Raw genomic sequence first — 20,361 nt, 5'->3', positions numbered from 1 at the left:
ACAAAGATGTGCCTCAGGGGTGATTTCTTCTAGTAAAACCTGCCAGTACCTGGCAATAAAGACACAGCCATGTTGACTGTCTCTAGGGCTTTTACAGCCAGATCCTCTCCCGTATGTCCAATTGCAGGGATTGTGCCTGTTTCTCATCTTCTCAAAATTTGTGCCCTATTAGTGACATACTTCAGTGACTTGCTCCTCAAGAAGCTCACAACGTTTCTGCTCCTTACTTCCCCTGGCTCCTTTGTTGATGTTTCCATTCCTCTCCCCCATCCCCTAGTCATTTCCATTACCTGTTCTTCCCTAGAGATGAACCCACTGCCTCATTTCTGAAAACAGCTGGTTAGGATCTAATTTAAATGAAAATATTAGCACCTGAATAAATATATATCCTTTAATCAACAATCAAGAATATATTAATAGCATGGCAGCATTTTTTTTTACTCTCTACGGCTTCCCTTGGTCACCATAATTGGATCAGTAACTCCTAGAACATTCAATAGCACTGCTCTGAGTGTCCTTCTCAGTGCACCTAATTATCTTTAAATATTAATGGTTTTAGTGGCTTGTTTAACTAGCAGTGAAGTTATTAATCTGAACTCAAAGAATATTCACAGTTCCAGATCTCAGTTATCCTCACTGATGCATTTGCTTCTATTTTTATTTTCAAATTTTCTACCTTATTATTTCAATAAATATTTAAATAGCAAAGTACAGACATTGTTATATTCACAAAACTATTTCATCGAAAGAGGTTTAATTAAAAACCTCCTTCCTCTGAATAGAGAAATATTTTCCCAATGAGATCACATAATTTTTTAATTAGTTCTTCAGTAATCACATAACTCAATTAAAAAGCTAGTGTAATGAAAGAGCTAGAATGACAAGTGAGATTTTAAAACCTACTCCAATAAAAAGTCCTCATTATTCCAGGGGAAAAGGTAGGTGTTTTGGTTTTTGTTTTAAAGAGTGCATCCTTGATTAACACAGAAGGTTTTCCCTCTGCTGCCTTCATACTTTACCATATGTTCACACGAAATACGTACATCTCCACAGAAATGATACTCAGTCTGATTTCCCATCTTTCCACGTTATTTGTAACATGATCATTTGCTTCCATAAAGCATCAAGGGTGCAACCATACCATCGCATGCAACCGCTGCAGTTATCACTATAGTAGTGGAACCACGAACACCGCAGATCTGTTCCTTCTTTGCTCTTCACACGGCTATATCAGAACAGCAGCACTGCATATACAACTTACACTCTGTGAGCCATCTCTACAATATTCATTCTGCAACTGCATGCCTGGTATTATGTTTCCTGTGACTAGGAAAGGTGACCCCAAGTAGCAAAAAAAGGCATAATCAGTATGTTAACAATCCAAATTTTCCTAAATGGCTAGCACACTGATACCCAGTTTGAACCCAGATTTCACCAAAATTTGAAGGAAAAGGGCATGCGAAATTTGTTAATCTTCTCTTTCCTAATAATAAAGAGCAACAGATAGTTTGAACAGCTCAATGAGATCCGATAGGAAGGGCAGAGCAGCTCTCTCCCCCTGAACACTCTCCTTTCTCTTCCATTCAGTCCGTGTTTCCCTCTGCCAGGTTCTCCGGGGATCTTGGATTATAACATACATTGTCTTGTCTAGTTTTCAAGCACAGATGGCAACAAGGCCCCAGTTAACAATCCGGCGGGTAGCAACAAGTACTTATTTACCCATTGTTTGCACGATGGTGTTAAAGCCCGCACAAAACCATACTCCCTTCTCCTGACAAAGTTCTCCTTTAGTCTCAGAAAACTCAGGAGTACCTCAGAATTAGGAGATTTTCACATTGAACATTAAGCTTCTTACCAGACTTTCTTTCCTCGGTATGCTTCAAACAGAAAACAGATTCTTCTTGCTGCCCTTTTAACTCTTAAGAAGAATGGACTGAGAACCTCAGAGCAGGGGCTGAAGTCTTCTAGGAGCACTGGAAGATGTGTTACTACTGCACGTGGCATAAATTGAGCTGTAAAAGCCCTGTAAGTTATGTTGAAGTACAAGCTATGTTTAGAACTGTGATAACATGCTACCTGTCCAGCAGCAAAGGAAAAGAAAGGCATGGCTAGAAATAGCTGGAATGCAGCCGTATTTGTGGCTATTTGGCTTTACAGGGGCTATTTGGGGCTTTACATGCTTCGAGTTCTGCTGAGCTTGCCTCAAAAAAGCAACCCAAAAGACGACTTTTGAGGGAATGACCTTCCACTCTAGAGGCACAGGCACAAGAAGTTGGAACAGGTCCCAGGTGAGGGTACCGCATCTCTCAGGCAGGTCACCACACTATCTAACAACCTCGGGGACAATAAGATACATGGAAGACACAGGAACTACTACTGTCTATCAGACCCACCTGTTCAAGTACCTTCTATCCCACCAGCATGATGCACCCCAGTGCCTCAGAGGAAGTTTACAGAGGTAACACACTAAGCATGAAGAGATTTTTGTGAGTATTGAAGCACTAACCTCATGCAGCCTTTTCAAAATTCTCTGCTTAGGACTATTATAGATAACTATTCTAATATAAAACATCTACTTTAAATTTTTTATTATCTAGTTAGTATTTGTGGGTTAAAAAAAGACAAGAATGTCAATGTGTAGATTTGACCTTGGCCCTTAATTCCCTGCTAAGCTCCCAAAAAAACTGCTAATGGTTCCTGGCTTTCCAGATAAGTCCTGTTGCAATACGTAAGACTGCATCTGAGTTTTAAGCCTCCAGCACACATGCCTTTCTTTTTAACCATTATTTTCCCAAATACATTAGCTTATCAGCCCTTCCATAGTTACTTCATTATCTTTCAGAGTTTTACTAAGTCTGTCACATCAGCAGCTTCTGACACAGCTGTTTTTAGCTCTCTTGCTTTTGTGCCAATATATTCCTGCACTAGAATACCACAATAAAGTAAATAAATAAAGGCTACCTTATTTTGGGGAGCATCTTCACACTACTTACCTTGTCATGATTCACAACGATTAAAATTGGTCAAATGGATTTTAGCACCTGCTTGCACTAAACCATTCAGTCTAAGGAAATGAAGGGTATATTTGGTTACATAGAAGAATGTCTCTTCAATTGCATACGTGGAGTGTCTTTTCCAGAGCAGTATCCCCCAAATTTTCTCTAGTTAAGCTTAAAAAATTAGCTGTGATTTGTGCCAAACTCTAGTTATTTTAATGCAGAAAACTTGCTCAGTCATGTAGGTGGAGTTCCCTATTTCTAACCAAGTAAACCAATCTCTGCAGTCTTAGTTTTGTCCAGACAGCACTGACCTCATTTTTCCAGTTCTGTTCTATTTTGGTGTGGCATCATGTGTGGATGCCACTTCTCTCCCAGAATGAGGGATGGGTGGGGAATAAGGATGTTGGTTTGTGGACAAGGAGAGTGGGGAACGGGGCTGGTCACCACTGCACAAGAGCTCCTTTTGCCAGTAAAAGCCATTGTGTTGAATCTTTATGGTTCAGACTTGCCAAAGGTCACTAAGAGTGAGGTTTCTAACCAGTGCGAGAGAGACTGTGATTGTTAAGCCTGGTTTGTGAAAGATACATTCCACAGAAGTGGAGTGCCCAAGTTCCCCTTCTCTCCTATTTTAAAATACCAGCTGGATGATTATTCTTCAACTGTTGCATTCCTCGCAGGATTACTGGCAAAATGTCTTAGTTTCCAAAGTCAATCCCCACGGAATTTCACCAGATGTTTAGGCATATTATTTCTATTTAAACCCTGAATCTGTCATATTTTTCAAATTATTCCCTTAAGACAGCTTCTGTCTGTGAAGTTCCAGGCTGCTTGTCATCTGGCTCTGCTTTTGCATACAAGGAAAGAAAATGATACAGCAGTTCAAAGATGGCTCAGCAACTTTGAAGGTAACGTTTCTAAGGTTTTAATGTAAAAGACAAATTGCTTTCATAGTAACCTAGCTTGGCTATATTTCTCTTTCAAGATGAAACAGTTTCATCTTATATTTGAATGCACATGACAGGATGCATTTCATCAGACCATATAAACCAAGATATTATAGGAACCTGTAATGTGCACAGCCATTCTAAACTTCCAGGTGAAGTTTAAGGCATCATTAATAAAAATCTGACTGTAACCAGCGCAATAGCAAGAGCCTGGAACCACAACATGTGAAGGGAAAACCAACCAACCTCCTCCCAAAACAGCTGCACATCACTGATTCATAAAACTAAGAAACCTCTTTCCATGCTCATGAAAAGGACTCGCACAAACCAACTGATACCTACACCTAATAAAGAAGCAAATACATTATACATAGAAATAAGTGTTTTGAACAGCAGCTTTGTAAGCAGAAATTTGAACTTGCACACTGTTGATTTTCTTCTTGACAGACAAAAGTTGCAGTTTATTTTTTCTATAAAACCAAGGTAACTTTTTCCCCCTACTATTTTTCACAGTTGGATTTCAGGTGATCATTATCATGGACATTTCTATGACATCTCATAGTATGTATGATAATTATATATAAATTTTAATAATGGATTTTTCACTCCTATCTTGATAAGACATCTTAAATGTTTTTTCACCTTTCTAGACCACTTCAGAACACCAAAGATTAGGTGACGCACTGGTATCTGTTGAGTCTGCAGAGAGCTGAATCCTATGGAAGAATCACTAAATTAGTTCTTTCTCACAAGTCGTAATCCACAGGATATTTCTTCTTCATAGATTTAAGAAACATGAGGATTGAATTCCCTATTCTGCAGAAGCATAATAAGTCATTTAAGTTGTCAATACTAGATGCGATTTAATTAAGAAGCCTGTCAAGTAAGCGTCATGGTAGCACTACATGCTGCTTTGTTTTTCACTAGTCATCTTCTCTAGTATACAGTACAGAGCTAATGAAGTGGCAATACGTCCAGAATTTTCTTATAGCACAAGTCACTTTCAAATGGTGCTGAAGTAATCTTATATTTGGGCCGTCCAGCCAGGTGTGTCTACTCCACTCTATCTGTGCCACATTTGGGCAAGAAACATCCCTGCAACATGCATACTGGCTAGGAGGTAGCTTACACTGACAACTTTTCCCAGAAGAATTACAAGGGTCAGAGGTAGGTTGGATTTTTGTGTGCATTTCCTGCTGGGGTTTTTATTGGGTAAAATATATCCCATTATGCAATGAAGCATGCTTTGCACTTGGGATGGAAGATAACAAGATTCACAGTGATGTTCTGGTCATCTTGCAGCTTACTCCAGTCTCATGCTAGTCCTGTAGAAGGCACCATCACCTCTTGTCTTCATCAAGAAAGCTTAATTTTTGCTGAGAGGGGACAGCTGTCTGGAGCTTTACTAAACATTCAGAAATACTGGACCAAGGCTACTGAACATCCTCAAAAGATGGTGGATTGATCCTTGAAAAGGGGTTTGAATTTGTTGCTCCAAGGTTTTAGTTCTACTGTTCCAGGAACTGATGTTTTTCCTCTACATAAGGAAGAATTAAAGTGTTGAGGTATACAAACCAAGCATTTGGAATGAACTGAGTAGCTGAGAGCCCAGAGTTGAACAAGTAACAAACTTCACACTCCTCTAAATATTAAAGTATTAAACATCACATCCACAACACAGAAGTTCCTTTTTTTCTCTCCAGCTCATCAGCTAAGTTGAATGACACTTAGATTTTTAGACTGCATCCTTGGCTGAGGAATTTCCTTTCAAAGGGAGCTCTACCCTTTAAGAATGCTACACATATACACTTTTTGCAGAGCTAATCTTAGAAGGAAAAATCAGTACCTACGAGCAATAGAAAACACTGATCACAAGAGAAGACCCTTAAAAATCAGTTCATTCAAGCATATCTTGGTTTCACTCTTACACTACTGAGTTTCCAGTATCCTGATAGCTGGTATATCTACCACAACAAAGAAAAACATTAAAAATCACAAATACAATAAAGGTGGAGAGTGATTATCCTGTTTTCCTCAAAGCACAAAGATTAAGGAGCACTCAGAAGAATTACTACATTAAATACTGATATCATGTTAACCTTATTCAGGCCGGCACTCTTCTAAAAATCAAGAAACTTGAAGGGAAAAGAAGTGGCCAGCAGACAAAGGAGACAGAGGAGAGGTCAGAATCAGTGCAGACTTACAACAGATTAGTGCACCTACAATCCAATTGCTCTAAGTACATATCTTCAAGTACTGAGCTCATGTTTTTTGTTAAGCCTACCACTGGATGGCATCATCTGGCAGATTCCAGGGTGAATTTCAGACAGTACTATGGACTTTATAAGCTGAACACAAGTCAATCAGCTCATTAAGTAACTTGAGATTTGTTGAGCATGCATTCACTGTATTGTTACAAAATTCCTAATTACATCATCAAGAAACATAAAAAGCCTAGATATATTTTATCTTTAGATTTATTATTATTTCAGAGGCACTTAATGTCTTACATTTATATAGCGCCATTTCCCCCTCCAAAGCACTTTACAGTATTTACATACAGGAATGTTTCCCACCACTGTTGAAATGCAGCCATCTGACTATTACCAGTACCATCTTCAAAGCACCAACAGTTTGAGACTGAAAATATTCATCAGTATTTTGTCTTACTAAGATAGTTCAGAATTCCAATTTACAAACTTCCAACTTGTGCTATTAAAAAGACCTAACAGCTAAAATACAGTATCACAGTGCAATTCTGCAACAGAACTGAGACTTGGTTCATTTTCATTAGATTTTTTTACAATCTTTCATAAGACCAAGTCTATCTCAAAATACTTTAATGTAAGGCCTTTTGAGAATATCATTCTAAAACATCATTCTTTTTTACTTTCTTCATAAGCCTCCCTTACAATCAAGCACAGAAGAGTTATTTTTCTTTCCTTCCAGTATATTTAGAAACACTAAGTCCTGACCCTAAGGAGATACTAGCATCCTCAGTTTCAATGAACTTCAGGGCATCTAAAGGCAAACCTATTCCTCCTTGGTTATGGAGTTGGATTTTTAATATTTGTTTTGTTTTAGTTTTTAAAATAAATCCAAGATTACACAAAAATATGTTATTAACCAATTCAATTGTAAAGTACCTTGGGATTGGCTGCTGGGGTGCTATATAAGTGTGCTGTGTGTGGTTTTGCTTGTCAGTGTTAAAAATACATTAAAGTATCCCAACACTACTCCACTGCAAAGTCTGCCCTAGTCACAAGGATAATAGCAACTTTCTCATTTTAGAGATTTTTTTTTTTCTTTGTCTCTCTAAAAGGCTACTAAAACATCCCTTCCAAGAGAAGAAGTTGCATTTGTGCTGAGAACTTTCACAAAAGGAAAAAAAAAGAAAAAAAAGTATCTGGCATCCCTATTTTCACGGTTACAATTAAAAAAAGACTACCACCTCACATACAGCGTGCTGCTACCTGCTACATTATGGCTGATGTGAGAATCTGAATGAACAGAAAAAAATTAGTAAAGTGAGATATCTATTTGCCTTCTTGTGGACCAAGCACAAAAATTTATTCTGGTACCCTATTCTCTTGAATATGCTACACTTCAGAGAGGCTTTTTTGATTTTCATTGATGCATTATACTATGAATCTACTGTGGTCACTAGATTCTTATACCAGGATAGCTGTTTACATTTGAGCACTATGAAAGAACAGTAGTACTGACAGGTATGGGCAAGAACTATGATAAAAGTAAAAATATTAACAGGTAGCAATTTCAACCTGAAAGATGATGACTAATCAAACTGGGTAAAAATTAACAGACAGCAGTGCATCCAAGTACATTTCCATTTTATAAAAAGTTGGTTTTGTTTTTAATCTAAACCCTTGATAAAAGATGCAGAGAACAGATTTATTGCATATTTTATGCATGCCTTCATGTAGTGTATTCCTATATGTTATACAGAACACTAAAAAACTATTAGACCTTCACTGTACAACAGGTATGGCAAACTTTTGTTTTAAAGCCTAAACAGCAATTCAGTTTGAGTTATACTTCTATTCCCTGATCACAAAAATCACCTTGCTGCATTTATGTTTGTCAAAGTCATATGGCAAGCACAGTAATCATTTGTATGGAAAAAAACGGTTACAGTAAACTGAAGAGTTTGGTTTCTTCAAGGGGATTTGGCAGCTGGAACAAGAAAACCAACAGGGACTAGAGATCCTCAGACAACAGCGAGAATCACTGGCGAATAATTTGTATCAGAAATCAAGAAACCTCATGACAAATAAGAGAACAAATGCAAAGGATGAAAGCATCATTTTAGGCTTCACAGCCCCGAACTCCAAACAGGAAGTACCATTATCACTTACTTTCAAACTCATGTCTGAAGGGCAGCTAAAACCATGAGATCTGATTTTTTGAAGAGAGAGAAAAGGAGGAACTCAGAAAAAGCAACTGCTGTATTACAGGACTGAACACACACAGGACAGACAACAGTCTGCTATTTCACAGATTAACATTTTTGAGACCATTCTAACCCCTACCTATTTCAAGAGAAGAATGATTGGACCCACATTCTTTTCTCTGTTTCTACTTGTGGGAGCCATTCATTTCTTCAGAACTGAAAACATGCGCAAGATTGTCTGATAACAAGGAACATCACTTTTCTTTTCCCTTTTGGTTTTTTGGTCAGTCCTTTCCTCCCTCAACCTCCTCTCAACTCTTCATTACCATAGTATTTCTCTGACAGAAAAAGGGCAGCTGGGGTGGGGGATGGATGAAGCTCTTGCTAAATTGGGCAAGAATAGGATTGCTGAGCACCAGAGAGAATTGCATGGACAGACAGATGTTAAAGAGAATCCAAAACCCAGCAAAGAACAAGCTTAATTTTTTTAGCAGAAGGAATTAGTTTTGTCTTTTAGGTTCAGTCCATCCTTTATCAGCAAGGGCATATTGGCTACATCACAAGGCTTGGTCAAGGAAAAGGCTTTTTCACTTAACAGGGCACAGATCTGAAGACGGGAGAATGTCCTGCACCATGTGAGATAACTCAGAAATATGCATAGAACAGAGCAAAAATCCAAGACTGCTTTGCAGGAACAAGAGAGGTAGCAACCCTAATTTTAACAGGGCTTTTCACTGAAGGGAAAGAAGGTCTACAAAAGTCAAATCAGCTGATTTCAAATGGTTTGCATCCCAGGATGAATCAGGTTACACTGATTTAAGCCCAATTTAATTTAGGCAGGTTTTTAAACCACAAGAATAAGGACATTCTTAGTACATATCAATAATTAAACCAACATATACACAATTAGCAATATCCTACATAATAGTAAACGCTTAACAGCTTGTTTTGGGTTATCCTAGTTAATTTGTTTAAAAAACAAGCTGAGTAGTTTTATTGTACAATGTCTGCCATTCTACACACTTCCTGTAATCATCAGTCTTTGAAGCAGTTCAGTTCATGACTTTAAGATCCAAATTCAACTGTGTCTTCAGTTATTTTCTTGAACTCGTAGTTTCCTCTGCCATCCATATGCAAGTAAAACTGAAATAAAAGAACATGTTATCAACCATCTAAAAATTACCAGGTCTATAAATGCCTAAATAAACTATATTTTAAAGTAGTTCTAATGCAAAATCCTAAACTCAGCTAACCAGAGGGTAAGCTTCTCCCACCTCATGTTTCATTAAACTTAACTGCCTCCAGAAAAAGAGTTAACTGTTTTTGTTCATATCATCCATCGGTCTGCTAATGGTCACACCTAGACTTAACACCGCTATCTTGGCTTTTGTGACAATATACTTAAGGTACACATTCATCTCTGTATTAATTCAGCATTTTTCCACACACATACAGTCTGTCTGCATAAAAAGTAGTAACAATAGTAAAATCTTAGTTTGGAAGAAAAGTAGTCCATGTATTAGAGATTAACTTTTTTTAATGTGTAGATATATTAGGCATCTTGAAAGCAAAAACTCCATGCTGTTTACTGGATTCTGGTTCAAGGCTAAGAAAGAAGACTGTATTATCTAGTGAGCCTTTCATATTTTTAAGGCTACTTTTACAGATACATTTAAGGATTTTTGGTTACTCTTCCCTTCATAACTAGAAGTGTAAGAATATTTCAAATAGTGCAACTGGATTAATCAAGTAAAACCTTTTTAAAAAACACAGAACATGACCTAGTAGGATGTAAAATGAGAACACCTTGAATTGTAAAGTCAATTTAATAGAAAGTCAAACAACAAAACCCCTACCACCTACAGGTATCCTTAGCTAAAAGCAAAGACTACATACATCATGATGTTTCCAGAGTGACTTTCTGTGGGAGACAGTGAAGAGAGTGATGCCAACCTACATGAAGAATACACACACAAATAAAGCAGTTAGTTTTTTTCATGAGTTAGATGTTACTTATTTTTCAGCATGGTATCAGCTGAAGAGCTTAAATTCATAAACACAAACTTCAAGGCTCTATTATTAACAGTATACATATGTAACCGTAATACAAGATTTTGCAGTAAAAAAAAAGGCAGGACGGATTTATCTTCAATTGATTTCACCATTCTTTTACTCCTAATGATGGCAAAATGTAGAAAGAACTGGGCAAAGGAGGTAAGGTAGGAGGCAGGTAAAACATTAAACCTGGTGATTAAAATAAGTCTACTTTAACAGCAAAAAAAAGCCAAAACCACAAAAGCTATTAATGAATTATAAACTTAAAGTGAATTTAAATTCTTTTTAGAATTTAAAGGTGAATAATCTTCCTCTGTTTCCTTGCAACTCAGTTAATTATGTATCCCTAACAGTAGCACCAATTAAAGGGCAAAATGGCTCTGATGATAAAACAGGATAACATATTTTCTTTCTGCAAGGACAGATTAACCAGGAATTCTATTTTTCAGTAACACGCATTAGTCGCTTGGCAACAGTAACTCTAAAACAAAAGTACAAATGAACATTCAAGTTAACTGAATAACAAGTATATGCAAAACAGACTTAGAAAATTGTCAGGGTATTGATATTAATGTGGTAAAATTAGTTCAAGAAAGAATGTCCATTCTTCTGCAGAGTCCTTATCTAGTATCAATTCACTACCACAGAAGGCTCCTTAGGTTTCCACTTCAAGTTTCAAGCACATATTTCAGTGCATGCACAGTTTTGCTCCATTACCATTCTGAGAATACTGCTACTCAATAATTAATGTTATTTCAAGCCCATTCTTTCCCAGGCTAGGGGTGTGAAATTGAATTTTATTGATATTTCACATGGCACTACAGGGAATCTGAAAAGGTGAGTATAAGAAGGAAAGGAAAAAGAAAACTATATTTAATATCATGCTTTCCTAGAGTGCTTGGCTTTTCATATCTCAAAACAGATAGAAATGTGAACTTCCAGCCTTTCACTTCTGTTGACGTGGCCAAAAGAAACAACAAAGTATAAAATTTTAGATTATTTGATCTTCACTTGACATTCTAAGAGTTTATCTGGAAAAGTAATGTTACTTACCAGTTAAGTAAGAGTTCTGATATACGGAGGCCACATGTACGTCTAAATTATCTTAAGACTACAAAAGAATTACTGAATTCTAGTGTGCATAAAAGGTCCTTGCATGCCCTTCTAAGCCTTTTTTTTTTGTAATCTGCACTAGGTGTAAGGAAGAGTGCATCTTGCATCATTTTAAGTTTCTGTTAACATACAGAGGTATAATTCTAGCAACAAAGAGCTTACCTTTCGGCAGTGGCTGTAAATGTAGCCTTCTACATCAACGCTAACAGCACTGGTGCATTCATCCAGAATTGCAAACTGAGGCTTATGATAAAATAACCTTGCCATCTGGAATGCAAACCAAAACACTACTGTGGATACAGAACTACAACCAATAATGCAGTGTTAGAAGTTAAAGTAAGAATTAGTGTCCAAAAATGTACTGTAGCAAGGGAATTTCCTTTAAGTTGGCACCCACTGAAGCCTGACAGTCTGAGAGCTGTATATTATCCTTCCTTTTTTTTTTAAAAAAAACCAATTATTTTAGAACTTCTGTTTATATAACTGGAGTGTAAGGTGTGGTAAAAGGGCAACATTTCCTATTGAATTTTGAGTACAATAGGCACTATTTTAGGCTGTTTTCTCAGTATTCAGGTATTACACATTTTGGGGGTTTCTTCTTTAAGTAAAATATTAATATTTAGTTTAAAAAAAAATGCTTACAATTCAGATTACATTTTCAACCTATGTCCTGTATTTGTTAAATATGTATGCTTTAGAGACATACTGCCATTCTCTGTTTTTCTCCCCCGCTGAGTACATCCATCCAATCCTGAACACTATCCCAGCCTCCTTCACGTTCCAAGATTTGACCCAGCTGGACATTATCCAAGTACTCCTTCAGCACCTTTTATTGAAACAGGAATGACAAATAGACCTTAAGTGAACTTAATAAAGAAATTATTGAAAAAGGTTATAAAGGGTTATACTGGTGTACTATCAACCCTGATAAATATTAAAAACAAACTAAGTGCAGTGTTTTTAATACCAATTTCAGTATTTTAAAATCTGAAGCATTACTCATCTTAAGCAAAGCAAAATGTTAAATGAACGGATTATCATTACCTGATCAGAAATCCCTTTCTTTCTCTGCTCTTCTAAAGTATCTGGATATATAACTTGATCTCTGAGCGTTCCAAGAGTCATATATGGTCTCTGAGATACAGTTAGAAACAAAAAGGTACGTCAAATATTTCTAAACATAGTCAAACTAGGAAGAAAGAGAATACTACTGTCAATTAAAGTGCTTTGCCTCACCTGTGGAACATAGAACAACTTTCCTCTTACAGGTTTTGTTAAACGGCCACCAAACAAAGGCCACAACTGCAACAAGAAAAAGGTTTAAACTTGACCAAAAAAGTCCAATTACAACAGTGCTTTGGATTCTTCTCCATTTATTTAAAAAAGTTCCCTTACCTCACCAAGAACACGAAAAAGTGAGCTCTTCCCACACCCATTTGGCCCACAAATCAGAACGTTTGCACCAGATCGAACCTAAAAATGCAAAGCCAACACATTAAAAGGGTAGTGAGAAAGTACTGGTGAAAGCTTCTACAAATAATAAGACACGGTGGTATTCTCATAGGCTTGTACATAGTACTTTCTGACATTAAAATGGGTAATTTCCACCAATAATGGTTTTTTTCCAACTAGTTTAGCACCAACTGCAGCTGGAAGAAAACACACTTGTAACAAACACATTTTTTGGGAAAATAGCTTATTGCCTTTTTTTTAACTAACATGATGATTAATTTTGTTCAAATTTAAGCACACCATATAAGCACCTTCCATTTTTGTTTGCACATTGTTTTATAAATCAGATTACCTCTGAAATTATAATCTTCACTTCAAAAATTTTATATGAATATGGCTTTTTACGATATTAAAAAACTTACCTCAAAGTTAAGGTCTTGAATCAAAACATCTCCATTAGGTGTCACCAAAGGAACATGATCAAACCTATTTGTATTGCAACATTAAAAAACAAGCAAACAAACAAACCACCAAAAATCAGTTGCCTAAAAGCAGCTAAATACTGCATGCTTACTCAGAGATTTAAGGAATAGGGCAAGATTTCAGCAGTAGTTCATTCAGTACACTGTCCCAGTTTCCAACTATTAACAGCTAAGGAAGTTCTTGAACCAAAAGTGGTATCCTAATGTTTAACAAACATCTACAGATTTTTTTTTTTTCCCTTCATATATTTGTTTTCTAACTCCTTCTAAGCCTTTGGTCTCCAAAACATCTTGTGGATATAAACCTACATTTAAGGATGCACTTAATTTTAAACCTGCTAGTGGAAGTGTATTCTATTAGTTCGAGGATACAGACGAACGACTTCTCTGCTCACCTCCCCCTTGCTTTTTTTAAATAATAAGAATAGCTCTATCATCTCCTTTCCCTCTTCCCTTCCTATTTCCCCTCTGCTCCACTATCTGCTTTCTACATTGAGCAGATTGAGGCTATTTAATCTCTTAACTGGCTTTACTTTATGCCTTTAAGTAGTACTACTATGTCAATACTATGTTCCTCAGACTGCAAAGAACTGAGGAATTGACTGCTACTTGAGCAGTCTTGAATTGACTGATACATCAATGAACTGTCCAAACATACAGAAATACAAGCAAATATTTTGAAACTGAATACAGACTTGCCCCTGATTTCTACAGCTCAATTACATCATGGAATAAAATCTGCAACCAACATATTTCTAAGAAGAAATTTGATAAAGTGTTAACAAAATGGTCTAGGAAGTCATATTCCAAAGGACAGCAGGAAATGTTACCAAAAAGGCTAAGTCCAGACAGCATATTATGTCTTCTGCTAACATGAGAGGACAAGGACTGACCTACAGAATAGAAATGCTGAGCGGGAGGGAGGTGGAATTATCTGTAAATAAACTATAGTACAACAGGAATTGCATATTTTAATAATGTGTATTAAAACCTCTATTAACAGTGGTAGAGGGAAAGACTTAAAAGCCAGACTACGTTAAAAATATTGAAGTTGTGGAAGCTTTGTAAACGTACTTGATAAGGTTATCAGCGTTGATAATTTCTCCAGATCCAGGTATCAAAGGCAAAGCTTGCTTTTTATCTGCATCTTAAATTAAGGAAAAAGTATTAGAGACTGGAGCACTACACAGAGATGCACATATTTCATATTATGACACACCTACCTTTTTCTTGCGACACCATAGTACGCTGATATTTGCCACTATTCAAGTCCTTCAGAACTTGCATTAATTCTGTAATTCGAGCTGTGAAACTAAAACAAATAAACGACCTATAAGTAATTAATCTTTACAAGTTTTGGAAATCCACAGAAGCTCTAATGAGTACTCTAATGTCAAAGAGTACTCAAAATGACGAAGTTACTCAACCCAGCATAGAAACAGAATGTTTACATTCTAGAGTTGCACTGAGGTTTTCCAATATTCACAATATTTACAAGAACCTTTTCCTGTAATAGCCAAATATTTGATAACTTTTCTTCTTAAGATGTAAAAAAAAAAGTTTGGTAAATAATCAATACATAATTGATTTACGAGCATTTAACAATGTCTTTTCAATCAAACATTCAAACTCTATGCTGCTACTATTCAGATATGAAATTACTAGTGGATGTAATTAGCACGTGTTCAAATATGTTTTCAGCATAAAATGTTTTTAATTTCTAGATTTTCAGGGTGCTGCAGTGAACAAAGCAGATAAAGTAATTTTGTTTTAATTCTACAGTCAGTTTCTTAAAATGAGATGAGAAACAGCAATAACATAAGTTTATGAAAGACTATTTTACATAACCACTCTTAAGCTTACCCAGCCAATCTTGTCATTTCACGGCCTGCTAAGACTATTCTGCCCAAAGCTTGAGACATTCTCAGTAACATTCTTCCACTTTGGTAGTAATCCTAGAGTAGAAGAAAGTTTCTTTATGTGGACTAACAAAATTTAAATTTGGGAAATTGTTTTAATTCTGTTCTATTTACCTCCAAAAGTTCTGCATGAGTACTATTCTGATGACGAGGATCGGCCAGGTTCAAAAATGGACGACTAACAACTAGGTAACCAACCACAGTGGCAAGGTCTGCAGTTTAAGAGTAAATATTAAGCTACACATTAATTGAAGCAATAAGAAAAAAAGAGAATTCTCATGTAAAAAGTTTAGCACTTTGTTATTTACAGCAGTCCATTAGCACTGGGCAAAACACTTACATTTGGCAATGATAGTATCAATGAAACCCATAGAGAACCGGAACAGGATGAAATTATGCAAATGTTCCACCTGGTAAGTTACAGAAGAAAAGCGGTCAAACTATATTACCTGTTTTACTATCTTTTATTATTTTACAGAAGTTTGATTCCAAATATAGTTATTTTTCAGTAAGTCAAATATACCTCAACAACATCTGTCACCTAACTGTGACAATCACTGCACAAGTATCCCTGCTCGCAAAGACTTGCGCTCTAGATCGAACAACCTACCTGTGAAACTAAGCAGCAAGAGAACAGTAATTGTGGTGGGTGAAAAGGAGGTCAGTGGCAAGAGAAAGACCATTCTATCAGAAACTTGTGTTCTGCTTATAACCTACTAATTTATTTTTAAATCTAATGACTGTAGCAGCATAAACACCAAGCCACTATAATTCAATTTACATTAATATATGTTAAGAATCACCATGATAAAATTTATTGAAGTTTTGCTTAGAATGTTTTAAAAGATAAAAGAAGTCTTACCAGTTTACGGAAGGTTTTGTGAATAGTCTGTTTTTCTCTCAAGTTTCCATTATAAAAAGCAATTTCTTCACTAAAAAAAACACACAAAACACACAACAAAAAAAACCCACCACCACCAAACCCACAAAGAATGCAACTTCATTTTGTTAAAGACAGTTTTTCAAAAAGTCAGCCATAAAACCCAGGAATATAGTTCCTTCAGTTACCTTATGAAATAAGAGCTTGTACTTTTTCACAACAGTAGAACATAAGCTTATTATACCCCAGCTACAGTTTGTCTTTTGAATTAGGAATATAACGCACATACAAATTATTTAATAATAATCTGCATAAAAATGCAAACATTTTGCTCAGAACTGATCAGACTTTCCAAATATATTTTAATATACAGCTTCCGTTTACACCACAGTATTACTTAGTCACTTATATCTTGTCATCCAAGTAAATCTATACCTGTTTGTAATAAGCCGTGAGTTGACGTATCTGTACTCCCCTTCATATTTTTGTTCTATAATAGTCATCTTGCCAATCGGTCTCCTTAAACGTGTAAGGAAAAACCCCGAAACAATCAAGTACGCCATCATGCTAGCTGGACCCTGTGCATATCAAAAAAGAATAAAAGCTTACCATCTAGATGGTCTCAAACTGCAACATCTGTACCCAAAATGCTCAGAAAGCACAAATCCCTTGATTCTCACCTCCCATGTGCCTACGTTACCAATTCAATTACTCTTGCAATTCCCATCATGTTCCTTTCTTTTGTGCTGTAGATACTGTTTTACTGATTTTACTAATTCTCTGTCCCCAGATGCCCTTCCCATCCCAGCCTTCTACTCAAGTTTTACTACTCAGCCAGTGCGATCTCCATGTTCCACTGTCCTAGCTTATTTCACTAATAGTTTCCTGGTCCTTTCTCATTTCCTCTCCTTCATTTCTACCTACTTCTTTTTCTCTGTATTTGCTACACCCTCATAGCAGTCAATATTTCAATCCATTCCCTTCTTTGATCCATATATCTCCAACACACTTCCTGTTTCTCTCAAGCAGTCCTGGTAGGGATCTCTTACTCTTCTGAATCCTAATCTGCAATAGACCAGGGCTCCCAAACAGCATGCTTACATATTACTGAAGTGTGGCATGGCATAAAACCAAGGCATAAACTGCCTGTAATAACTAAGTATTATAGAGAACAATGCAAAGACATCCGAGACTGGAAAAATTACTGAGGTTCAGCTAAGCCTTACTGCAGTCTATTTCTACAAAATCTACATCATGTGTCCCAGAGCTACTTCTTGTCAAACCCTGAACATTTTTGGTAATGTATCATTTTACTAAGCTGAAGAATTATTTCTGTAATGATTCCTCTGCGGGGGGAGTGGGGAGAAGAATATAATGGTCATACAGCTCAATGCAAGGAATGGCTCACCTTTATAGAGGCTGTAAAGAAACAGAAAACTTATTTTCTCTCTTAAATGGAAGTCATGCAAGATAAAAGCAGCCAGAAGGGTACTGCACTAAATGGGATTCCCAAGTAACTGCTAGAAGAAAATAAAGAACTTTCTTGTTTCTTAAAATAGTTGATCAAATGCCTGCAAACTCTGTTTTTTATTTTGCTTGCCTCAAGATATAGAGCACTACTGCATACAAAACATTAAGTGTAAAGGCATATTTTCAGTATATCCCTTCAAATAATGGATGAATCTATAGCTAACATCTAGAGTCCTCAGACTCCAAATAGGTACAAGGCTATAACCAAAGAAGGGAAAATTTGCTTATAGCGCTAAAAACTCCACTCAATTTACCTGAGCTCCTATTGCACTTGTTAGCTTGAAGATATACAAAACTATATCCAAGAAGGGCTGTAAGAGAAGCATAGAAAAAAGCATTAGAACACCAACATAACACAAATATAAAATAGTCCAGAAACCACCAACCACCCCAAGAATAGTCATAGCTCTGCATGAAAAGCACAAGACTGGTTAACCTATTATACAAGCTAAATGCTAAAACAAAAGGAATCTCAGCCACATGACATTTTCCTGAAAACATTCACTCAAGAATTGAGCATAAAAGCATCATGATCTTCAGATAAAGTACATACCGTATAAAAAAAGTACTTCACCTTTTTAGGTCTGTAATAACACTTTGCTCACTAAGCAAAATTGGAATTCTTAACTGAAGTAATCGTGAGAAATACTGAGCAGAATAATGCTATATAGTTCACTATGTACCCGATAGAAGCAATATTCCAATTTGCAAGCAGCCTCTTCCATACACACTCTCTCAAAGCTAGAGCAGCTGAACCACAGGTTTTGTAGCCAGAAGTTTTTGAACAAATTAACTTGTATTTTGCTTTATACCTCTGCTTGTATGAACAACATAGCATCAAAAAAAATTTAGTCTAAAAATTTCAATAGTATTCTACTTCATTACCTAAAACCCCTAAAATTTACACTAGAAACAGAGGCAAGTGCTTATTCAACCACACCTCCCTAGCCAAAATAATATTCGTATGTAACTAAAAGCTAGCCATTGGTTTTCTTCTGAAACGTAACTAGCTGAGAAAGCTTACTCATCACAGCTCATCTGCAAAAGAATGTGTTAAGTTCTTTAAAAGAAAATTTAATACAAATTGTAACAATCCACAACAGTGCTTTAGCAGAGGTCATGGAAACCACAGTATGAAACTATCATAAAAAATTTTTTTTAGCATCATACTCCATGCAATACACATATAAATGCAAGCAATTGTTTTGAGCTCTGACATCACATCATAAACATCCACAGCTATTACTCAAAGTTCTCTCTGAAAAGACCTACCTTGCTGAGGTTCGAGTACAGGTCCACTACACTGTTACAGAATTTTTCCACATCCTGTGTAAGGAGTTGATCTGGATTAGCTATTCTATTGTCCAGATTTCCCATTTTGTAGTACGTATAAGCTCTGAAACAAAACAGTAGCTAAGTGGCAGAAAAAAATTAATTACCTAGGATCTCAAATAACTGGAACCTCCCTGCTTCATACAACTGAGATGGAAAGTAGTGCAAACATTAAATGACCGTATGGACTCAACATAGCTTGTGCTTCTGCCTGAGTAGATCCACATTAAATCCTGCAGAACTGTTTAAGCTCCAGAATGTCTTAGTAGAAGCTCAGGCCCATGCTGCTCTATGCACTGCTGCTGCACTTAGAGTTAGAAAACCCTCACAAACTCTGCATCAGCACAACCTGACAACCAAAATTCAGTGCAGAAGGACATAAGCAGCTACTCAAGTTCATGCATCCAATTCAGTCTGCAAGATTATTAGCCCTATATGAAAGCAACTGAAGTACTTTGGGAGCTGACCCAGTAATGGAAGCAGTACAGTGCACTATTGTTTTTCCTAATTGAGGCAACTTTGCTGTCTTTATATCTGTGCCATATGCAACCTGGATAAGCCACTCACCCTTAACTCCAAGTTAATTGCAACCGAAAGCCTTTTCTGAACAGTACACCCAACCTATTAAGCACCTTGCTACCTTCTTACTATGTACTTAAAATTATTTGGTTTGATTTTAATCAATTTAGTTTTTAAAACCCTTAGACTTTAACAAGGTGTTACTTACTTAAGATATTCCTCGTACAGGTATCTGGTAAGCCTTACTCGGAAGCAAAGTTTCAATTCATTCAGACCATACTTTAGGAAGTTATTCACTAAGGAGATCTAAAATAAGAGACCATATTTCAATATTTAGCTAACAAAATTTAATAGATCAGTTCGCAGCATAGATTGTGCAAACACTTTAGAACAGGTGAATTCTCCCCGTGAAGTCAATAATACTATTAACACACATAAGACCAACCATATAGCGTCTGCAGGACCACTGATTAGGTTTCTGTCTACATTTCTGAAAACTCCAGTTCCCAGTGGATCTCACCACATCAAAGGATTTAATATAAAACTATTTTCATATAGCATATCTTCAGCTCTTCTGACAAGGTCTAGAAAAGAGCTACCATTTGACAATCACTACCTTAAATTCATCAAATAGTTTTTAAATCTATTGTAAACCAATTACATTATCTATTAGGTAGTAACAATTATTTCTATCTGGGGCAGGTCAGAGCTGTTGACAAGCTGAA

At 36.4% G+C, this 20,361-nt stretch overlaps 1 protein-coding gene across 4 annotated transcripts in view; it reads right to left on the bottom strand.

Annotated features, from left to right (window-relative positions):
• Positions 1-4,376: 4,376 nt before the first annotated feature.
• Positions 4,377-20,361, bottom strand: part of ABCD3 (ATP binding cassette subfamily D member 3) — a 35,928-nt gene continuing 19,943 nt past the window's right edge. For 2 of the 4 annotated variants that reach the window (XM_072867378.1, XM_072867379.1), the window contains exons 7-24: positions 19,845-19,942; positions 19,058-19,181; positions 18,040-18,096; positions 16,691-16,833; positions 16,238-16,307; positions 15,716-15,785; positions 15,490-15,587; positions 15,320-15,411; positions 14,680-14,768; positions 14,531-14,603; positions 13,397-13,460; positions 12,918-12,995; positions 12,759-12,824; positions 12,567-12,656; positions 12,229-12,348; positions 11,685-11,789; positions 10,251-10,307; positions 4,377-9,497 (exon numbers count right to left, since the gene is read on the bottom strand). In XM_072867378.1, coding sequence (XP_072723479.1) covers positions 9,420-9,497; positions 10,251-10,307; positions 11,685-11,789; positions 12,229-12,348; positions 12,567-12,656; positions 12,759-12,824; positions 12,918-12,995; positions 13,397-13,460; positions 14,531-14,603; positions 14,680-14,768; positions 15,320-15,411; positions 15,490-15,587; positions 15,716-15,785; positions 16,238-16,307; positions 16,691-16,833; positions 18,040-18,096; positions 19,058-19,181; positions 19,845-19,942 — 1,572 coding nt within the window. In that variant the 3' untranslated portion in view covers positions 4,377-9,419. The remainder of the gene's footprint in view (positions 9,498-10,250; positions 10,308-11,684; positions 11,790-12,228; positions 12,349-12,566; positions 12,657-12,758; positions 12,825-12,917; positions 12,996-13,396; positions 13,461-14,530; positions 14,604-14,679; positions 14,769-15,319; positions 15,412-15,489; positions 15,588-15,715; positions 15,786-16,237; positions 16,308-16,690; positions 16,834-18,039; positions 18,097-19,057; positions 19,182-19,844; positions 19,943-20,361) is intronic. The other 2 variants (XM_072867376.1, XM_072867377.1) reach the window with 1 other exon arrangement.

The sequence above is a fragment of the Ciconia boyciana genome, chromosome 7 (genome assembly GCF_034638445.1).
Source record: "Ciconia boyciana chromosome 7, ASM3463844v1, whole genome shotgun sequence".
Taxonomy (NCBI): domain Eukaryota; kingdom Metazoa; phylum Chordata; class Aves; order Ciconiiformes; family Ciconiidae; genus Ciconia; species Ciconia boyciana.
The sequence above is the reverse complement of the archived record's forward strand: the minus strand, read 5'-3'. Positions and strand labels throughout refer to the sequence as shown.